This window comes from Armigeres subalbatus, unplaced genomic scaffold, assembly GCF_024139115.2.
Source record: "Armigeres subalbatus isolate Guangzhou_Male unplaced genomic scaffold, GZ_Asu_2 Contig1826, whole genome shotgun sequence".
NCBI classification, from domain to species: domain Eukaryota; kingdom Metazoa; phylum Arthropoda; class Insecta; order Diptera; family Culicidae; genus Armigeres; species Armigeres subalbatus.
This window is the reverse complement of record NW_026942646.1, coordinates 1-20,823: the sequence shown is the minus strand read 5'-3', so window position 1 is coordinate 20,823 and position 20,823 is coordinate 1. Positions and strand designations below refer to the sequence as shown.

Here is a 20,823-nt window from a genome sequence, read left to right as displayed (position 1 = left end):
GAAAATCGTACTCCGGGGTTGTTATCGGCTTCGAAGCAGCAAGCGGAAAAACACCAGCAGAAGCAAGGAAAAATATCATCATTGAAGTGGCAGAGGAAGATGTAGTCGAACTGGATGCCGACTCAACTGATCGAACGGAAACATTCGAGATACCGGATTCGATGGTAGAACGCGAGAAGTTAGCGGAAACAATGTTCTTCAAAAACAAAACGGATCGGATCTGGTTTGTGAAGAAGGGAATCATGGGCTACACGGACCTCCACAGAAAGATGAAAGAGGAAGAAGAGGAAAAGAAACTAGCGCAGTCGACAACTCAACGACGGGAACACTTTATAACTGTGGGATCGGGCGAGCGATCTCCACCAAAGAAGACATCCCGCATACAAGATACTTCTGAAACTTCTTCGGAATAATTTGTTATATTATTTCTAATGCTTTCGGCTCCGTAGAGTTTTTAATTAAACATTTGAGCCTAATAAATAAATGAAATGGTAAAAAAAAGGGAATTTCTTTGTCTTGGACGCGTTCGCGGACGCACACGCGTGAGTATGTCATCGGCCTTACTTAGGTTCTCACTTCTGACATACCACGTGAGGCTGACTTGGATACTCACTCTACTCTCTTCTGCCATGCTTCGAGGTGTCGATAGCGATAACACAGACAAACAGACGTAACAGCTTGAACATTTTTCTAAATAATCCATCGCTCAACTCCTCTACCACCATCTTGCGAGCATGTTACACGAAACACTGTTTTGTATGACATTGTTACCAGGAGGCGCTGGGGTGAAATGTCATACTCGAAGAATAACGACGCTAGCGCTTCTAGTTGTGAAACGTGCAATCAATCAAATTCAAATTGATCGTTGAAGTCATGGTCGATGGCAATTTATCTAGTGTTACGTCTGTTTGTCTGTGGCGATAATTACCTACAGTTCTACGCTACGACCCTAATACCACGGCATGTGCAGTCCGATTCAGCGTTGTGATAATCGATTAATTTTGAATCGATTTCTATCCAACGATTAATCGATTCTATAATCGACAAGAATCGAAAGTAATCGATTAGTTACTAATCGATTAATCGGGATTTTACGACATCTCTAATGGCGACTACGGTTGCCACCCGCTGTGACCCTCTTACCTCGACATGTGCAAACCTCTCATTCACTTCCCAGCGCTCAGTCTGTTTTGGCTCAAACTAACCAATCACAAATTGGTCATGCTTGTCGACTGCTGCTCGGCGCGCCAGATTCTCTGCGAGCTGCAGGCAATCTGAGTGGTTACAATCGAAGCTGCGTTCCAGTTCTCCACCGCTTTGCACATCCTCTGGATAAGGTTATCCGGGGGTTTGTCCCGAATGCAAACATCTAGCATAGCTCTTCTTTCGACGACGACGCGTCGAAACGAGGACATACGAACAGTATGTGCTCTGCAGTTTCATTAACACCTGGGCAGTCAGGGCAGACGGGGCTCTCCGCGTGCCCAAACCTGTGGAGGTACTGCCGGATGCAGCCATGGCCTGACAGGAATTGTGTCAGACGGAATCTAGTTTTTTTTAATGAAATTCCATAAAACATACAACCGTAAATGCCTTCAAAAAATCCCTTCAGGGTTCGGGTTCTTCTTGGTAAAAATTCCCCCAGAAATACTTTCTCCTCCACGAGTTCCAAATAATTTTCAAAAAAACCAGCCAGTAATTCCATTGGACATTCTTCTATGGAACCTTCGAAAAAAATTTCGAAAAAGTTTTTGTAAATTTCGCCAGAAGTTTCTACGGGAAATCCTCTGAAAATTCTAAGAAATCTATATAAAATTTCTTAAGGTTTTCCAAAAGAAATATGCTGGAGGCAGTTCTGAAGAAAGTTCTAAGGGAAATTCCGAAAGAATTATTAGAAGTCCTTCTTTAGACTTTCGAAGGAATATCTGGAGGAATTTCCCAAGAATTATTTTCTGAGCATTTCACATAGAAATCACTAGAAGAAATTCCGAAAGAATTCTTGAAGAAATTAAAGTAGGTATGTCAAAAATGCTTTAGCAAAATTCTTTAGAAATTTCATTCGGATATTCCAAGAGTTTCGTCCCTGAATTTTCTGGAGGAAATTCCATTGAAGGATTGAAAAAACTTCAGAAGAAAAGGAATTTTCGCTCAGGCGATTTCTCTAGGAATTAATTAATTTATTTCTGAATGAATTCCTATAGGAATCACTTGTCATAAGACGAGTTAATACAATCCCATTGAATTCCACCACTTAATTGTATCTTGACAGATACGTATTTCGACCTCAAATGTAAGGCCGTCTTCAGTGTCTCGTACTTGACTCGACTCGTCGAGTCAAGTACGAGACACTGAAGACGGCCTTACATTTGAGGTCGAAATACGTATCTGTCAAGATACAATTAAGTGGTGGAATTCAATGGGATTGTATTAACTCGTCTTATGACAAGTGAAGACATTCCACTAAAAAGCTCAAAATAATTTTCTTATCCTATAGGAATATTAGCATTAGCATTGCCCAAGTTGCCCAAGTTGCACAATATCGTAGGTGGTACTACTCAAGACAATTGTTAAGAGCAAATCAAACGCTCCACCCGTTTTTGGATAGGTAATAATTTGGGATTAATTATCAACTCTTAGGCAAAGACATTGCTTGGTCCAACAGCCCTGAATAGTCCTGGCCACGTCTTTGCCATTGGTGAGGAAGGGAAAGAAATGTTAGTTCAATATTTACTTGAGAGAGATGCAGAGATATGTACGACCTCTCATAAATGTTACGGAACAACAGGGATTGTATTAATACCTAAGGTAGGAATTCTGAAGTTAACATATATCAAGTGTAGCAGGACCGACGTAAAGATGAATCAGATGAACTGCGTGTCCTTGTTGTTCATTAGCGGTTGAGTCGATGCACCGCGGCAATATTGCGTTGGGCTTGGTTGGTAGTGACTAATTGTCATCTGAATATTTTCGTCTTTAAAATAAGACAACTTTTCTCGGGATTGTTCCCGTGTAGGATCGATATTCATGAAGCATTCTTATATCTTTATTTACGAGACTTGCAGCCCTAGGCTGGCTCATCTCGATTCAAGAATGCTCAATCCTATTAGCAATAAACAGTTTAATAATTTGAAATATTCTTAAAAATGAGAAGCTGGTTCTATGTTGAAATTTTCAACAGAGTTCAATAGATAAAATGAGAAAATGGTAGTCTCAGCGTAGGAAACAGTTACTGTTAAAAATATGTATAGCAACTACCATTATGGCGAGTATGGAAAACTGTTTAAGGCACTGAGCATATCTCGCGCTTAGTTTCATAGGGACGTAACTGTATTGATCGATTTCTCTTAATCGATTTTATATTTTGTTAATAACTCAATTGTTTCAAAAGCTACAACCGTGATATTGATTCTGGTGCAAGATACAATCATTCATTATCATACCAAACCATTAAATCATCGACAAACTAGCGCTATTCGGCACAATAATTAAAAGAAAACATCGACGAAGAGAAATCGATCAATACAGTTACGCCCCTATGAAACTAAGCGCGAGATATGAATCTCTTAGAATAAATCTTAGGATATAACAAGACCAGTAAATATAAATTTTGACGTTGTTATTGTTAAAATTTTTGAGTGAATCTACGGAATTGATGATGCAGCAATCTGACATCGCTGCGCCCTTCCGTTCACTCCTCCGGTAGCTGCTCCGTTTCCCAGATCCTGACAATCAGTTTGTGCATGCAAGTGGTCAGCTTTCCCGGGCCCATCTTGGTGAGCTCAGCTCCGATATCATCATTACCAGCTGCATTATTGGTCTTGGATTGCGTCCTCAACTGATTGGGTTCCATTATCCGTTGAACTGACGAAATCATCTCATCCGCTGCCCTGATTCTTACTGCCTATATTCTGTGCGCCATTTAAGTGTTCCTTGTAGTGCTACTACCACTTTTCGATCTTCACACGTTCATCTAAGATGCGCCTATCCTTATCCCTGCCGTCCATTAATCAGAACCACTAGCGGAGTGAAGTTGGAGCATGAGACCCACAAAATCGAACATTTTATTGAAATTTAATTATGTACGCCAAAATTGGCTTGAGAAAAAAACTGATTTTTCGCCAATTTTTAGAACGTGGTCGATTCGCGATTCTGTCTGCAGTGGCGATCTCCAGGTGTACCGATAGAGGAGAGCTGTGTCGGAAGTAGACGCTGTTGTGAGCTGCTCCTAAAATGAAGAACAGACGCTCGAGCAAACCTACCTTCCCCCCTGTCAGCATACGACCATGATGATATGGAAATGCTAATATCATCTTCCAAAAATAGACGTACATTGTTCATGATAGAGTTAGAAGCGAAAGTCTAGATTTGAAAGTCTAGATTGGATAGTTCAGGCATCCTTCTGCCAAACTCCCGGATGAAGAGGGAGGGAAGAGTATCAGTGTGGAAGCTGATATCTCTCCACTGGCAAAAGAAAGGTGGTTTGATTTGCTCATATACTATCGCGTGCGGAAGGGTTTCTATCGACGAGTACTGTTTCTAAATTTCTAATATGACATCAGCATCTAGTTGAATAAGATTTTTATTGCGCAGTTCTGTTTTCTCTATGCGTTCGTCTCGTCACAACACAAATTTGGAAGATTATATTCGCATTATGGATGCCATTTACAGATGGGACTGACTTGAAATTCACGGCAGTATAGTTCCCACTGGGATTGGTTATCCGGTCATCCCTAAGTTGCTCGTATCCCGGTCGGCTCCACGAGGAGGCAGGGAAAGCAGTTGCTGGGTAAGAGGCTAAGGACCGCGGGATGGGGTCTATTTTATTCCTTAAGGTATGCGAAGTACCAATAGCACACTTTATCTAGCATTTGCCGTGCCTCCTCAACATTGTGTAAATTGTGCCGCTTCTAGAAAAAGCAGGTTTTTCTGCAAATCAACACAGTGCAGTAATGCTCTACATAGGTTAGGCTTTCTTTCATCTCTACTAAAAATGATGTAGTATGTCACTTTGCGGAAAAAATCCATCATATTATCAGCTGTTTGCGCTTTGTTCCTATTAGACAAGGAAATTCAGGTAGCTCTAAAATTATACTTTTAGCACCCAACGAGTACGTTCCAGCTTTGCTCAACTGCCTCATGTTCATCATTATCGTGTTCATTGTGAACAGTTCGAATTGATTGTTTGTAGCCTAGATTTATATTTACAATATCAAATGATCCATACTATTTACACAAGAAAACATTGCTCCAAGGGCAACTTACTGGATGATGGACTAAATTAGTATTATTTCGGATGACAATGTAGACTTAAGCACGTTTAAATGCAACCGGCAACATCAATCTTCATCGGGGTGGAACAATTAAGTGAAACGTTTTTAAAAACGAACGAAGACGAGAATCAGAATAACTACATTTAAAGCTCCAACAAAATGGGAGATTTGAGATAAAGATGGCGAACTTTACTAAAGTATATGGCGAGAATGGGTATTCCATTCTCGAACGTGCCTTTGTATGTGTATCGTGTACGACATAATACAAGTGTGGGCCTGCTTATGATCTATGTAAAATAGAACCATATTTTCCTATCGATCCTCCAATTGTGCCCTAGACTAGAAATACTACAATTTGACTACTTCAATCGAACTAATAACTTTTTATCGTTTCATTCCTAAAACTCGTCTAAAACTCATGCTGCTATACATACGCCTATTTACATCACAATCGACTTTTCGAAACCGAAAATGACCCGAAGGATTTTTTTTATTGTCGTCGTCGTCGGTCGCCGACATTCCCAATGCTTCCTCTGATTCGCGCAGATTCAGTAGATTACCTTTTTCAGCTGCTCGTATGCGCTGTTAACGATCCCCCAACTGAAGAAGGCTCTGGTGCAGTTCATACTTACGCCCTTGTAGACGTTCCGTAGCTTTCGGTCTCGCTCGTTGTAGACTTGGCGCAGGGCAACCCACATGCTTTCGTACGGGCCGCCTATCCGACTCTGCATCGTCACCTTCAGCACGTTGATGGGGTAGAACACGGAACTGATGAAACCACCGATGCAGGCACCGGACAAAAATTCTTGCGTCCGTTGCGTGACCATTGTACTCTGCGGTGGAGAGATCGAACGTGATTACATTTACAGGAGCGGGCACGTACAATGATTATAATTACCCTTTTTGGTAGCCGAGCGTCCGCTTCTTCTCGCATGATGAAGAACATAGCGTTGGAGGGTCCGTTGCGCCACAGGATCGGTACTAAGCCACGATATAGCTCTTTGAAACCCTGCTCGATGAATATCAATCTGGAAATTATAGATGGTAAAATTAGTAATCGAGTTCAGTTCAGTGTTTTTTTTACATTCTTATAGTTAATCAATTTGCTGTAGGTTTGTTCCACTGCAGATTTAATATATTTAATTCTGCACGTATCCGGTAAATGGCACCAGGGTTGTAAATGGTGATGTTTTTTTATTTCATTTTTATTATTTTCTTCCTGCTTTGAAATCAACCTCACATTTCGATGAGGCCGAGAAGTACAGAACTTCTCACGCACTGCCCAACGAATATGAAATTAGCCACAGCAAAATGTATACATTCACCCAGCAAAGGTTAAAAAATTACCACGCGTTTCAACGGGCCACTTACATTCATGCGGTATCGCACGAACTAAGCAGCCTGTCAGAGCGACTAATGTGTGTGGTTTAATGGTTAGTATTCGCAATGGTTTTTTGGCTGCCCACTCACCGCAGTGGCAATAAATACGACCGCAGTTAACACTGAGATCCATGTTTTTCACTGCTTTGACTGTGAAATATTTCTACCCTGACCTGAATGGCTCAGACGCATGAATCACGATTTGTACCAAGTGTACAAAAATGCAGACATCGGCAGGCTGATAAAATACGGCAGATTATAGTGGGCTGGACATGTAGTGAATATGCCGGAAAAGAAGCCAGCAAAAGTTATGTTCAGCAGAGAACCTGAAAAGGACATCGGCCCCGGGGTATACGGCCGCACTCGCTGGCTGTGTGTGATCGAGAAAGATGTGCGTGCGGCCGGTGAGCATGGAGACTGACGATTGCTTAAGAACGAGCGACCTGGATTATGATATTACCACAGACAAACAAACGTAACATTAGAGAAATTAACATCGACCATGACTTCAACGATCAATTTGAATTTGAATGATTGTGCGTTTCACAACTAGAGGCGCTAGCGTCGTAATCCTACGAGTTTGACATTTCACTTCAGCGCCTTCTGGTGACAATGTCATACGAAACATTGTTTCGTGTAACATGCTCGCAAGATGGTGGTAGAGGAGTTGAGCGATGGATTTTCCGGAAAAATGTTCAAGCTGTTACGTCTGTTTGTCTGTGATATTGCATTCGGTTTTGCTCCGAACAACACGGTGTGTACGACCATAATAGGATAGGACATGATAAGATATTCCTCCGTAATTCTCTCTCTGAATTCTTAAATAACGAATTTACACCCAAGTTTTGTTTTAAACGGTTTGGTTTTAGTCGATAAAGACCTTTAGCGTCGATGAAACAATGAGCTAATTCAGGAGATGTTTTTAAAGCTATGAAAGTTCAGCTAAACCAAAGAATTTTTTAATTTCAATCGCATTTAAAAAACCTGGATATATATATCCATTAGGGTGGCTCAAATTAGTATGGGAAAAACTTTGTTCAATTTATTTGATGGGCCGCCGTCTTATTCGGTTCTATTTGATGCCCTGATGCTCTGGACAAAATTTCAGCCAAATCGGTCAACGTTTGGCCAGTGCTAAACTCGTTGAAAGTTTATATGAAAAAATGTATGCAGAAACATCCAAAAACAGTAAATTTCAGCTAGACTACACAACATACGATGAAGAACTATGATACTCATTCAGATCTTGGAGAATTTAATACAGAATGTTATGCAGAAAACCGTGAGAAGATTCGAGTTTGCCCGGCTAAGTTATTAGCATTTCTCTGCAGTGGGGTTTGAGCAAATTTCGTTTCTTTTACCTTTGAAAAGAAATAAATTCACCCCTACAACACTCCAGTAAAATGCTAATATCTTTGCGCAATAAACTCTAATCTTCTCGCGGTTTTCAGCATAACATTCTGTATTTTATTTTACAAGAACTGAATGAGTATCATGGTTCTTGATTGTAAATTGTGCCGTCCAACTGCAAATCACTGTTTTTGGATGTTTCTGCATACATTTTTCCATATAAACTTTCAACGAGTTTAGCACCGCCCAAACGTTGACCGATTTGGCTGAAATTTTGTCCAGAGTATCAGGGCATCAAATAGAACCGAATAAGAGGGCGGCCCATCAAAAAATTTGAAAAAGTGTTTTTTGAGCCACCCTATTATCCATTTATCAAAAACTATAAAATATTTAAAAACATCCAAGGGTATCTAATATTCTAAGGATAATCTAAGCATTCATGATTATCTCCCAATGTTCCATCAAATATCGTCCCAAGATTTTATTCAGCTTTTTCAAAAATGTTCTAGAGGAAGTGCACCGGTTTTGGCCAACTTAGTGCCTAATTTGGCCAACCCTGAAAAATACATATTTTTCCAAAATAATCAATCAGTTGCAAGCAGCGTTGAAGAGTGAGGGATATATCTCTTGTTGGAACTAATAAAACCTTGCGAATTGGTTTATTTTTGGAGTTATTCGCAAAATTGGCCAAATTAGGAACATGGCCAAAACCGGTACAGTTCCCCTATCTCCAAACAATTTCACCAAAAAGTTCATAAAAAATTCCAAACAAGTTAAAAGTTTTTGGAAATAAAACCTTTACAAGATTTCTCCAGGACTTACTCCAAACAAGCGCCAAGAAACCTTCTATAGTTTTAATTTTGTTTAACACAATAATTTCTGAACCACTTGATCGTTTTCAACCAAATTTGGTACACATATTCTCTATCCTAAGGGAAAGATACCAAAAGAGTTGAGAGGATCATTGGGAAAGGGAAGGGGAAGGGTATTGAGTATAAAACGGACGGTTCAGTGTAAATATGTGGAAAACGATAATGAAGACCGTAAACATGTGTTTTGAGGAGGAGAATAAAATATCCACTGCCTACCGGTGGAAATCGAACCCACACTTCCCAGTACGCTAGACGGGTGCGCTACCACTATGCTACGGTAAATTTAATGATATTTCAGACTAAGGCCGGAGTGGCCTGTGCTGCACATAAAAGTCTTCTCCATTCAGCTCGGTCCATGGCTGCACTTCGCCAACCACGCAGTCTGAGGGTCCGCAAATCGTCCTCCACCTGATCGATCCACCTTGCCCGCTGTGCACCTCGCCTTCTTGTTCCCGTCGGATCGTTGTCGAGAACCATTTTCATTGTCCGCCATCTGCACCCCACCATAGATAATACGCAGCACTTTTCTTTCGAAAACTCCAAGTGCGCGTTGGTCCTCCACGAGCATCGTTCAGGTCTCGTGTCCGTAGAGGACTACCGGTCTAATGAGCGTTTTGTAGATAGTCAGTTTGGTACGGCGGCGAACTATATTCGATCGGAGCGTCTTGCGGAGTCCAAAGTACGTACGATTTCCAGCCACTATGCGTCTTCGAATTTCTCTGCTGGTATCGTTATCGGCGGTCACCAGTGAGCCCAAGTACACGAATTCTTCAACCACCTCGATTTCGTCACCACCGATAGAAACTCGTGGTGGGTGGCTTACATTGACCTCTCTTGAGCCTCTTCCTATCATGTACTTCGTCTTCGACGTGTTGATGGCTAGTCCAATCCGTTTAGCTTCCCTTTTCAGTCTGATGTAGGCTTCCTCCATCCTCTCAAAGTTACGTGCCATGATATCAATGTCGTCGGCGAAACCAAATAACTGGACGGACTTCGTGAAAATCGTACCACTCGTGTCAATCCCTGCCCTTCGTATTACTCCCTCCAAAGCGATGTTGAATAGCAGGCACGAAAGACCATCACCTTGCCGTAACCCTCTACGCGTTTCGAAGGGACTCGAGAATGCCCCTGAAACTCGAACTACGCACATCACCCGATCCATCGTCGCTTTGATCAACCGTGTCAGTTTATCCGGAAATCCGTTTTCGTGCATTAGCTGCCATAGCTGGTCCCGATCGATTGTATCATGTATCATATGCGGCTTTGAAGTCGATAAATAGATGATGTGTGGTCACGTTGTATTCGCGGCATTTCTGCAATACCTGACGTATGGCGAACACCTGGTCTGTGGTAGAGCGTTCATCGAGTTTTGTCTGTTCCGCGCCCGTTTGTATCGTGCCTCGTTCGCGCTCGTGCGGTGTTGCAGCAATCTCGCCCATGCTGCTTTCTTCTCCTCAACTAACTGCTCACATTCGCCGTCATACCAGTCGTTTCTCTGATCCGGAGCCACCGTGCCTAGTGCAGCGGTTGCGGTGCTTCCAATGGCGGATCGACTATCTGTCCAGCCATCTTCAAGAGATGCTGCGCCTAGCTGCTCTTCCGTTGGGAGTGCCACTTCCAGCTGCTGCGCGTAGTCTTGGGCTAGTCTACCGATGCTGGGTCATTAGGCTGAAGGCCATTAGGCCGAATGGTCATTAGGCCGAACGGTCATTAGGCCGAATGGCCATTAGGCCGAATGAGAACTGAGGAGTGAGAAGTGAGTAGTGCGATGTGAGGATGAAGTATAACTGAAGAAGAAAAAAGCAAAAAGGAGAAAGAAGGAAGAAGGAAGAAGGAAAATGAAAGAAGGATGAAGGAAGAAGCAAAAAGGAAGTAGGAAGAATGAAGAAGGAAGAAGAAAGAAGGAAGAAGGAAGTAAAGAAGTAAGAGGGAAGAAGAAAGAAGAAAGAAGCAATAAGAAAGAAAGACAGAAGAAGGAAGAAGGAAGAAGGAAAAAGGAAAAAGGAAGAAAGAAGGAAGAAGAAAGAAGAAAGAAGAAGGAAGAAGGAAGAAAGAAGAAGGAACAAGGAAGAAGGAAGGAAGAAGAAGGAAGAAGGAAGATGGAAAAAGGAAGAAGGAAGAAGGAAGAATTAAGAAGGAAGAAGGAAGAAGAAAGGAAGAAGAAGGAAGAAAGAAGAAAGAAGATGGAAGAAGGAAGAAGGAAAAAGGAAGAAGGAAGAAGGAAGAAAAAAGAAGGAAGAAGAAATAAGGAAATAGGAAAAAGGAAGAAGGAAGAAAGAAAGAGGAAGAAGGAAGGAGGAAGAAGGAAGAAGGAAGAGGAACAAGGAAGAAAAAAAAAGGAAGAAGGAAGAAAAAAAAGAAGAAAGAAGGAAGAAGGAAAAAGAAAGAAGAAAGAAGAAAGAAGGAAGAAGGAAGAAGGAAGAGGGAAGAAGAAAGAAGAAATAAGGAAGAAGGAAATAGGAAGAATGAAGAATGAAGAAGAAAGAAGAAGAAAGAAGGAAGTAAAGAAGTAAGAAGGAAGAAGTAAGAAGGAAGATGGAAGAATGAAGTATGAAGAAGGAAGAATGAAGAAGGAAGAAAAGAGAAGAAAGAAAGAAGAAAGAAGGAAGAAGACAGATAGCAGAAGGAAGATGCAAGAAGGGAGAAGGAAGAAGGAGTAAGGTGAAGAAAAAACTTCTCATTTTCACTTTTTGCTTCTTTTTGCTAGTTCGGCCTAATGGCCATTCGGCCTAACGACCTTCGGCCAAATGACCTTCGGCCAAATGGCCTTCGGCCTAACAGCCTTCGGCCTAATGGCCTGATACCAGTCTACCGTCTTGTAGCCGCCCAATCTTTAGCCGCGGCGGACGACTCCGACGCGTAATGATCACCGTCAAGAGTTTTGAGCGCAGACATACTGCAACGAGGTAGTGGTCGGATTCAATATTCGCACTGGGATAAGTGCGGACGTTCGTGATGTCGGAGAAGAATTTGCCGTCAATTAGAACGTGGTCGATTTGGTTTTCTGTTACTTGATTAGGTGATTTCCATGTGGCCTTGTGGATATTCTTGCGGGGGAAGAAAGTGCTTCGGACTACCATTCCGCGGGAGGCTGCAAAGCTTATGCATCGTTGGCCGTTGTCGTTCGATACGGTATGCAGACTATCCGGTCCGATGACCGGTCTATACATTTCCTCCCTTCCTACCTGAGCGTTCATGTCACCGATGACGATTTTGACGTCCCGCAGTGGGCATCCATCGTATGTCTGCTCCAGCTGCGCATAGAACGCTTCTTTCTCGTCGTCGGATCTCCCTTCGTGTGGGCAGTGCACGTTGATGATGCTATAGTTGAAGAAACGGTCTTTTATCCTCAGCTTGCACATCCTTGCGTTGATTGGCTGCCATCCAATCACGCGTTGGCGCATATTTCCCAGCACTATGTAGCCGGTTCCCAGCTCGTTGGTGGTGCCACAGCTTTCTGTCCTGTCCAGCAAATCTCCTGCACCGCCACGACGTCGAAGTTGCGGGGATGTAATTCATCGTAGATTATCCTGTCGCAACCTGCGAAGCCTAGCGACTTGCAGTTCCATGTTCCAAGCTTCCAATCGTGATCCTTTATACGTCGCCTAGGTCGTTGCCGGTTGTATCGAGTCGTATTATCTTCTATGTCGTTCGTAATAGTTGTTTTAAAAGGCGGCTTATTGGGCCTGCGCAAACCTCCTGTCTCGTCGGAGGGCCGTCGTGTAAGGCCTGTTTAGTGTCCCACCTAACACCAGGACTTGGGCTTGTGCGCTTTGAACGGCACACGGTTCCTTTGGCGGGGCCTACTTGCGGGTACATGCAGCTTTTTATAGGAATTTAACAGGGCCAACTGTCAAACCCCACCACATCCTAGGCAAGCCCCACAACTCGCAGATGGCCTGGGGAAGGATCGTCAAGCCCTTGGACATAGTTCCTACTGCCCAAGGCGCAGCGGTCGGGAGCGCTTACTTCCTGGCTAGTATTCCGATTTCGTTTGCTTAAGTTCAACTTCTGTACATAATATCACTGAACAGTTTGGCAATGATAACTACGATGGCAGGGCTGATGATCCGACGACTTATGCTGAGTCACTAGAGCGAGCAGATCATCAATCATCACTGGACTGAGGCGATGCAAGAGGAAATGTGAGCGTTACACGAACATGAAACCTGGAGTTTAACAAATTTATCACAAGGCTGGAAGGCGATCCGCAATAAATGGGTCTTCAAAACTAAGCGAGGGGCATATGGTGAAGTAGAACGATATAAAGCACGGCTGGTCATCAAATGATGTTCTCAGAGAGCTGGAATTGATTACAATGAAGTATATTCACCAGTGGTACGATATTCTACTATCCAATACAATGACAATGAAGATGGGACAATGGTGTTCGTGACGATCTACGTAGATGATTTCTTGCTTTTCACAAACAATACTGAAATCAAAGAAAAATTGAAATCCTACCTAAGTTCTAGATTCAAAATGAAGAATCTTGGAGAGGCACAATTTTGTTTAGGGCTACGAATAATTCGTGACCGAGTGAATGTTTTGACCAACAAGCTTACATTGAAGACGTTTTGAGGAAATTCAACATGGAGAATTCAAAACCCGTTGCAACGCCTATGGATTCAAGTATTAAGCTTGATAAATCAATGTGCCCCAAGACGCCAGAAGAAACAGCAAAAATGAAGGATGTAGCTCAAGCAACAAGACCGGACATCGCATTTGCAGTTTCAACAAATTCTGGAATGAAGCCGCCGCCTGGAGAGGCGGTAAAACGAATTATGCGCTACCTACGCGGCACGACCAGTTTGAAGTTAACATACATAAAAGATGGCAATTCTCAGTTTACCGGCTATACAGATGCGGATTGGGGAGGAGATCCGGATAAACGCAAATCAACTACTGGATATACTCGCAAGTGTTTTAGTTCCACTTACAAACTATGCGGCATCATCGCCGGCAGAAGGGCATCATCGCCGTTAGGTGGATTAATCTGGGATTTTTTTTATATAAAATGATCCAAACGACTGCTAATGTGTAGTATAGTACAGTGCCTTACATTTTTCTACTATTCAACTGCACAAAACCATTACGAAAAGACAGAGGCGCCTCGTCCATACGTTCTACCTGTTCATGGAACAGGTAACCATTTTTATCTCAGAAGTAGAAAACTTAATGTCCTTACAATTCATTTCTTAGCAATTAATTATTAGGGCAAATTATTACCCAGTGACATTTTTAGGGGCCATCCAGAAACCACGTGGTCATATTTTTGAAGATTTTCAACCCCCCTCCCCCATGTGGCTCATCGTGGTCATTTGGCAGACCAACCCCCCCCCCCTATGACCACGTGGTTTTTTTTTTCAAGTACGAAAATTTAAAAAAAACCTTATGGTACTAAAACATATGGTTAATCCGATCAATTTTGAAGATGGACAATTTCAACTCTTCAAAATTAAACTAAACCCAGTATGAAAATTATAAATTTTCATGAAGTCGAAAATTTTGATTATGTTATCATGTTGTAATGAGTATCAGGTATTAGGATATCTAGAACTCGCACACCTTCAATGCGTCAGGAGAATACAAAAAAATGTGGACTCGCGAATATTTTATAAAAATTTCGAGAAAAATGTATAATGGTTTAGAAATTTTCCAAAATATCCCTACATTTTTAATTTTTTTAAAAATTGTTTTGTTAGTGTTTTTTTTAATAACTATAAAGTTTATCACTGATTATCCCTATAGATTCCTTAGAGTATTTGGGACCTTCCATAGCTCTGGAGTTACTGAAAATTCTTAAGATATTAACCTCAGCGAACCATCTGAACTGAACTCCTACAACGAAAAGTTTATCAGAGAATCACAAAGTTAATATGTAATCTTAGAGATGCGAATAAAACGTCCTACTGTTGTTTCTTTTGAGTAGCATTCCTGTAGAAATTTCAGTTTTGTTTTCAGAATCATCTATATTAGAAATTAATAATTATAATTTTTTTTTCAATTGTTCATTGCTAATATTGATTTATTCATGAAAATTTTGAATTTTTTCGTTGAACATTTTGATTTCTTTATGGAAAATTCTTATTTCATAATTGCAATTTTTGCTTTAACAAGTGCTAATTTATTATTGTTGAGTGTATTATTTTTCTTTATTGGCAATTTCCTATTTTATTATGGAAAATTTCTATTTTTTTTCTCTACTAAAGAGATTTTCAATCCAGAGCTGGCTCATCTCTCAAAATTTCTAATTCTTCATTGAAATTTTGATGTCGACTCGTGGAAGCCAATGATGCCATACTAAAAATATTTTCTCCGTCACTATGATGGTTCTTTGGAATAATTTTCCAAGGAACTTCTATTCCACATCTCGAATATGCTTCAGTCAATGGTCCTTTCATAAGCGACTCACAGAGGAATGAATGTATTATAGACCAATTATTATTTTGGAGTTTGGATCATTCGATTTATCCAATTAACCAACTTATGAATGATGTATGACATAATATCCCAGTAGGTCCATTGGGTTGATATGACTTCAATTATTATTTATACAAGCTTCTACAGACTTTTTAGGCTATACAAAACGTCCTGGAATTCGTAATGTTTGAACTACTCAAGTCCGTGAACCCAGTGCTTCTAAGGCCCTACAAAAACAGTTTGCGAACAAACCTCATAGTCATTGTGCAACTTGCTGTTGACTCAAGATAACTTTGGGTACCTTGGCTCTTGGATCTCATGTTAATGGAAATTAGGATCATATGCTTATTTCATCGGATTGGGTATATACCGATGATGAGAACTTTGCAAATATCTTGATTGATATGGTAGATTCGTGTGCTGAACTTGAGAGCATTTTGAAGTACCTTGAGCATCTCGTATTCCTGAATATTAATCACTGGCTTAACGTTCAGGATGACCCATCTTATCTGACCACCCATCTATTTAAAATGATTCAAACATTTAAACTTTATTTACACAATCTTAGAATCGAAATCTTCCCAAGGTTTCGGATATCTGAGTTTTCATGGTCAGTCAAATCTGAGCTCCCATATTTTTTTGTGAAAGCGAATATCTAGATGAACAATTTTACTGAAGAAAATGGTGGCCTAGCTCTCTTTTGTGATTTTATAGACAATCTAAAACACTGGGCATATATGACCCATCATTCCTGAAAGGGTTGAGATTTGTTTTGGAATTCAATTTCAATCGTTATTATAACATTATTTTTTAACCTTTGTTTTAGGAATTGGAGTGTTTTTTTCTGGAACACTGTCACTTTTTTTTTCATATCGCAAGCTCCTTAGTTCTAAGACCCTTTTATGAATTTAAAAAGCATGTTATTTAGAATTTCATGTTGATTTTTTAAATGCAAACTTCTCAATGTCATAACCTTTTTCATGCGCCCTACTAGAATGTTGTGCAATCAGAACATTTAGGTTTATTATTAATTTTTCGATCAATTATGATAATTATTAAATATCATAAAAACTAGGCTTCTTGGCCTAATTATTGCCTACATTTATTGCTTAGATAAATTTTAAATTCCAAGATCTTCTTAATTTTCAAGAATAATTAATGTGGAGTTGCAAGGGAAACCCTTCGGAATATTGATAAGAAATTCTTCGGAGTCTCCCCGGAAAATCTTTAGAATTTCAACGACATTTTTCTTCCGAAATTCTGTGGAAGAGTTCCGAAAAATGTTCGGTAGAAATTTTGAAGAACTAGAAGAATCCGTAGAAGGATCCGAAATGTATATTCACGATGAAAATTCCAATAAACATCAAATTCCGAAGAATTTCCAGTATAAAATAGAAAAAAATATCCAGCTTACTTTTTTACAGAATCTCTAAATATTTTTTTTTAAATCCTGGGCAACTTTAATGAATCTTCCAAGGAAATTTCCAATGGAATTTTTTTTCGTTTTCCAAAAGAAATTCTTAGAAATTTTCAGCAGTTTTTTTTTAATTTCCAAAAGAAATTATTCGGAATATGCCAACATATTTCCGATGGAAATTCCTAAGATTTTCCAGTAGAAAATCGAAAAAAGTTCATCTGAATCACCAATAATGAATTTCCCGAGGAAATTCCGATGTTTTAACAAGTGGAAATAACGAAAAAAAAATGTACTTTTGTAGTACTTGTAAAGGTTGTACTTTTGAAGCATTTCCAGTAGGAATTCCTTAAAAAATTAAATCAAAATTTTAAAGATTTTCTGATGTGAAAATTCCTTAAGCCTTCTAAATTATTTCTTGTGCATATTTGCATGGTAAAGATTTAAAGCAATGTTTAGCTGAACCTACAAAGAAATCAAAATGACATCCCGAAGAAGAAGATGAAGAAGATGGAATCTTGAAATGATTTCTGGTTCAAATTCGAAAACATGAACCTTGAGAATTCTAAAGATTTATTCTTCGGAAATCCAAAGATCTTATTAACAAACTCCAAAGACTCGTCCGTGGAAATTCTAAATAATGCCTCGAATAAGAAAATACTTGGAAAATTTAAAAAAATGTGATAGAGCTCACAAAGAGCGTAAAAAAGTATTCCGAAAATTTTTCATTTCAAAATTCCAAAATTGAAAAAAAAAAATCAACGGAAATATCAAAATGTTTCATGTGGCATTGGCTCCATATTCCAACTGGAAGTTGGTCTGCTTTTCAACTTGGTATATTCTATTAGCATTTCCTCAGTTATAAATTGAAAGCTTTTATATGCCAGCCATTGTACGATTATATATCTTGTGGAGCAAGTACGATGGTGTCGAGAATGTTTCCCACCCGAAAACATCTTAGACAGGAACGAGAATCGAACTCGTCATCCTCGGATTGGCAATCCTACGCCTTTGCTCGCAAGGCTAACTGGAGACTGAACATTTTGAAGTGCACTCCTTAAAATGTTCGAAAAACTTCTTTTGTAAATGAAGAAGAATTTCTGGTGAAGATTCGGAAGAACTTGTCGAAGAAATTCATTAGAATGTTTTTCCACCGAAAATTATATGTATTCCCCCACTGTTTTTAATTTTCAGACAGAATTCACATGGAATTTTTTTCGGAGTTTTAAGGAAAATTTTTCGGAATTAACACTGGAGATGTTTTGTTTTTTTTTTCATTATCAATTTGTAGCAAAATTTCTAAGCAAAATTTTTCAGAGAAAATTGTTCAAAAAAAATTCTGAATGCCAGCACTTTATCAGGATTGTATGAAATAATGTCAAAGTTTTTACAGGAAATTTCTCTACTTGATTTTTCCTGAATATCCACAAGAAATTCTTTTAAGTTTTTCTTCTTAAGATTTTTTCTTGGATTATGGTAAAAACATGAACATTTTTCAAAATTGTAGCTGCAGTCCGCTGATGAAAAAGTGTCGGTGGCGTGATGCCAAAAACCATCTGCGGCGGATTTTTTAAAAATATTTTTCCATTTTTCCTCTCCAATTTTTTTTGAGGAAATTGAGACTGAATCGCAACCTGTTTTTCGTTTATTTATGTATGGATATAGGATCTTAGGCTAAGATGGTCAAATAATGCAGATATGCATCGGCGTTGCGACCGACGCTGCGTTATCGATTTTTCTCGATGCACACCTACGTCTTTTTAACGCTGAGTTGAAAAGACGCTACGTGGGCATCGGCCCTTAGATGCGCTTTACGTTTAATGATTTAATCATACAATTTTAATGATTTGTATTTTGTACACCGCTATTGTTATTCACCAAAAGTTTTTCGTGTAAAAACCCGACTTAATCCACCTACAGTGAACGCAACCCTTCTTACACTTTTGAATGGTTGTGTGCCCAGTGCATATTACAATTTCTATGCATATGACCTTCAAGTGAATGTAAAATAATTATTTTATATAATAAATAAGTTAACTGATATTATCATGCTTTTAACGATTTCAAAATAAAAAAAGGGATATTTCTGGAAATTTAACAATTTTTAAAAAATACAAAAAGACTGCAGATTTGATTTGCCGCCTTAAATGGCAATATTACAGCTTCTGTTTAAGCCCAAAAGAGTTCAAATCGGGTCATAGACGGCTGAGATATTGGTGTGACAATTCTTCATTAGTAGTCTGAAAATATGTCTCATATTCGTATTTCACAGATATCTCTGAAACCGAATTTCCGATTGCAGAAAAAAAATTAATGGGTCCAATGACAAAAACATAGCTTTCGTTTAAAGATAAAATCGCACAAATCGGTCCAAGGACGACTGAGATCTTGTTGGGACATATTTTACCAATGTGTGAAGTTGATACGTCTAATGCTTTATGTTCGTATTTCAGAGATATCTCCGGAACCCAATGTCTAATTGCAAAAACAAAATACAATGGGTTCAATGGCAAAGTCATAGCTTTCGTTTAAAGATAAAACCATGCAAATTGGTTTACAGACGGCTGAGATATTCATGTGACAGTATTTTGTTAGTTTTCTGAAAATACACCTCATGTTTGTATTTCTCACATATCTCTGGAACCAAATGTCCGATTGCAAAATTGAACTTGTACAATGACAAAGTCATAGCTTTCGTTTAGTGTTAAAATCGTGCAAATCGGTCCACGGACGGCTGAGATCTTGATGTGAGATTTTTGTAACGCACACACGCACACACGCACACACACACACACATACATACATGTGCTCAGTTCGTCGAGCTGAGTTGATTGGTATATACGACTTGGGTCTCCGAGCCTCGGATAAAAAGTCGGTTTTTCAAGCGATCTTTATACCCTTCTTAGGGTGTAAGAAGGGTAAAACCACGTGGTTCGAGAGCAACCCCCCCCCCCCCCCCCTGTGGCTTATCGTGGTCATTTTCCACCCCCCCCCCCCCCCCCCCCTATATATGACCATGTGGCTTCTGGACGGCCCCTTAAACAAAGTTTCACGTGTTATTTCCAATGATGGTTTAATATCTAACGAAACTAAATATTGCGTAAACAGATCAACTGAACGCCACATGCTTGGCGTACAGTCAAAATATTGCAGCAAAATATGTGTTTCTCCGACGGATAACACCACACCACATCACATAGAAAGCTTTTGCCAGTCGTACGATTCATAATAAAGAACCAACAGCAGCGCTGCCAGAAGTCAAATTTAAAGACTTGTGCCATGACAAAAGTTTTAAAATAATTTCCTCCTTGGTATGCTCACTCGTTCTCCGCGCGCGGAGAACCAGCGTGAGCGTTGCCAGTTTGCTTCGTTTCCTCACATTATGCTCTTTCGAATGCGAAGCTGCCACGTTTAGATGCAAGTTCTGCTGTGTTGCGAAGGAGTCCAACCCGTTCGACGCGCTGCAAGAACAATCAACGACGCGACGTACCTTCGGTTAGAATCGGTCGGAGTGTCGGGCTGTGCTTTGCCAAAGGGCGCACCGCGCACGCTTTCGTTCATACTTTGATGATTGGGAACGGTTTGTTTTTCTTTTTTCTCCTGATGATTATGCATCATAAACAAAACGAGCTCGGTGGTCTAGTGGCTACCGCTTCTGCCTTATAAGCAGGAGGTCGTGGGTTCAATTCCAGGCTCGTCCCTTTCCTACTTTGTATTTCTATCTTAGTTCTTTCTGTGTTTCACGTTCTACCAAAACGATTTCTACTGTTATAACCTTCCACGCAATCCCAAAACCTCCCGTGGCACCTATGAGAGGTCGTAGAGTTCTCTGCATCTTTCTTAAGTAGGTGTCCAACAAACCATCCTTCCCCTTCCTCAGCATTCGCAAGGACGTGGCCAGGACAGATCTCGACTATTGGAGAGTGCATCGCTTCCATCTAAGAGATAGTGATTAGTCCCAAATCAATATCTGTGGTAACAGATGAAAATGATGCTACTCTCATACAATAGTCTTGGCTTGTACCACCTACGAATTTGTGCGAACTGCTAAATGCTAATGCTAATGCTAATGCTAATGATGATTATGCATCATAAACAATTCAGCATCAAGAAT

General features: G+C 40.1%; 1 protein-coding gene across 1 annotated transcript; it reads right to left on the bottom strand.

Annotated features, from left to right (window-relative positions):
• Positions 1–4,999: 4,999 nt before the first annotated feature.
• LOC134203373 (mitochondrial nicotinamide adenine dinucleotide transporter SLC25A51-like) lies at positions 5,000–20,324 on the bottom strand. The gene is made up of 3 exons (XM_062678242.1): positions 20,200–20,324; positions 6,169–6,298; positions 5,000–6,103 (listed from the first exon to the last, which is right to left on the bottom strand). The coding sequence occupies exons 1-3, from the start codon at positions 20,322–20,324 to the stop codon at positions 5,819–5,821; spliced, it is 540 nt and encodes a 179-aa protein (XP_062534226.1). The 3' UTR covers positions 5,000–5,818.
• Positions 20,325–20,823: the final 499 nt, after the last annotated feature.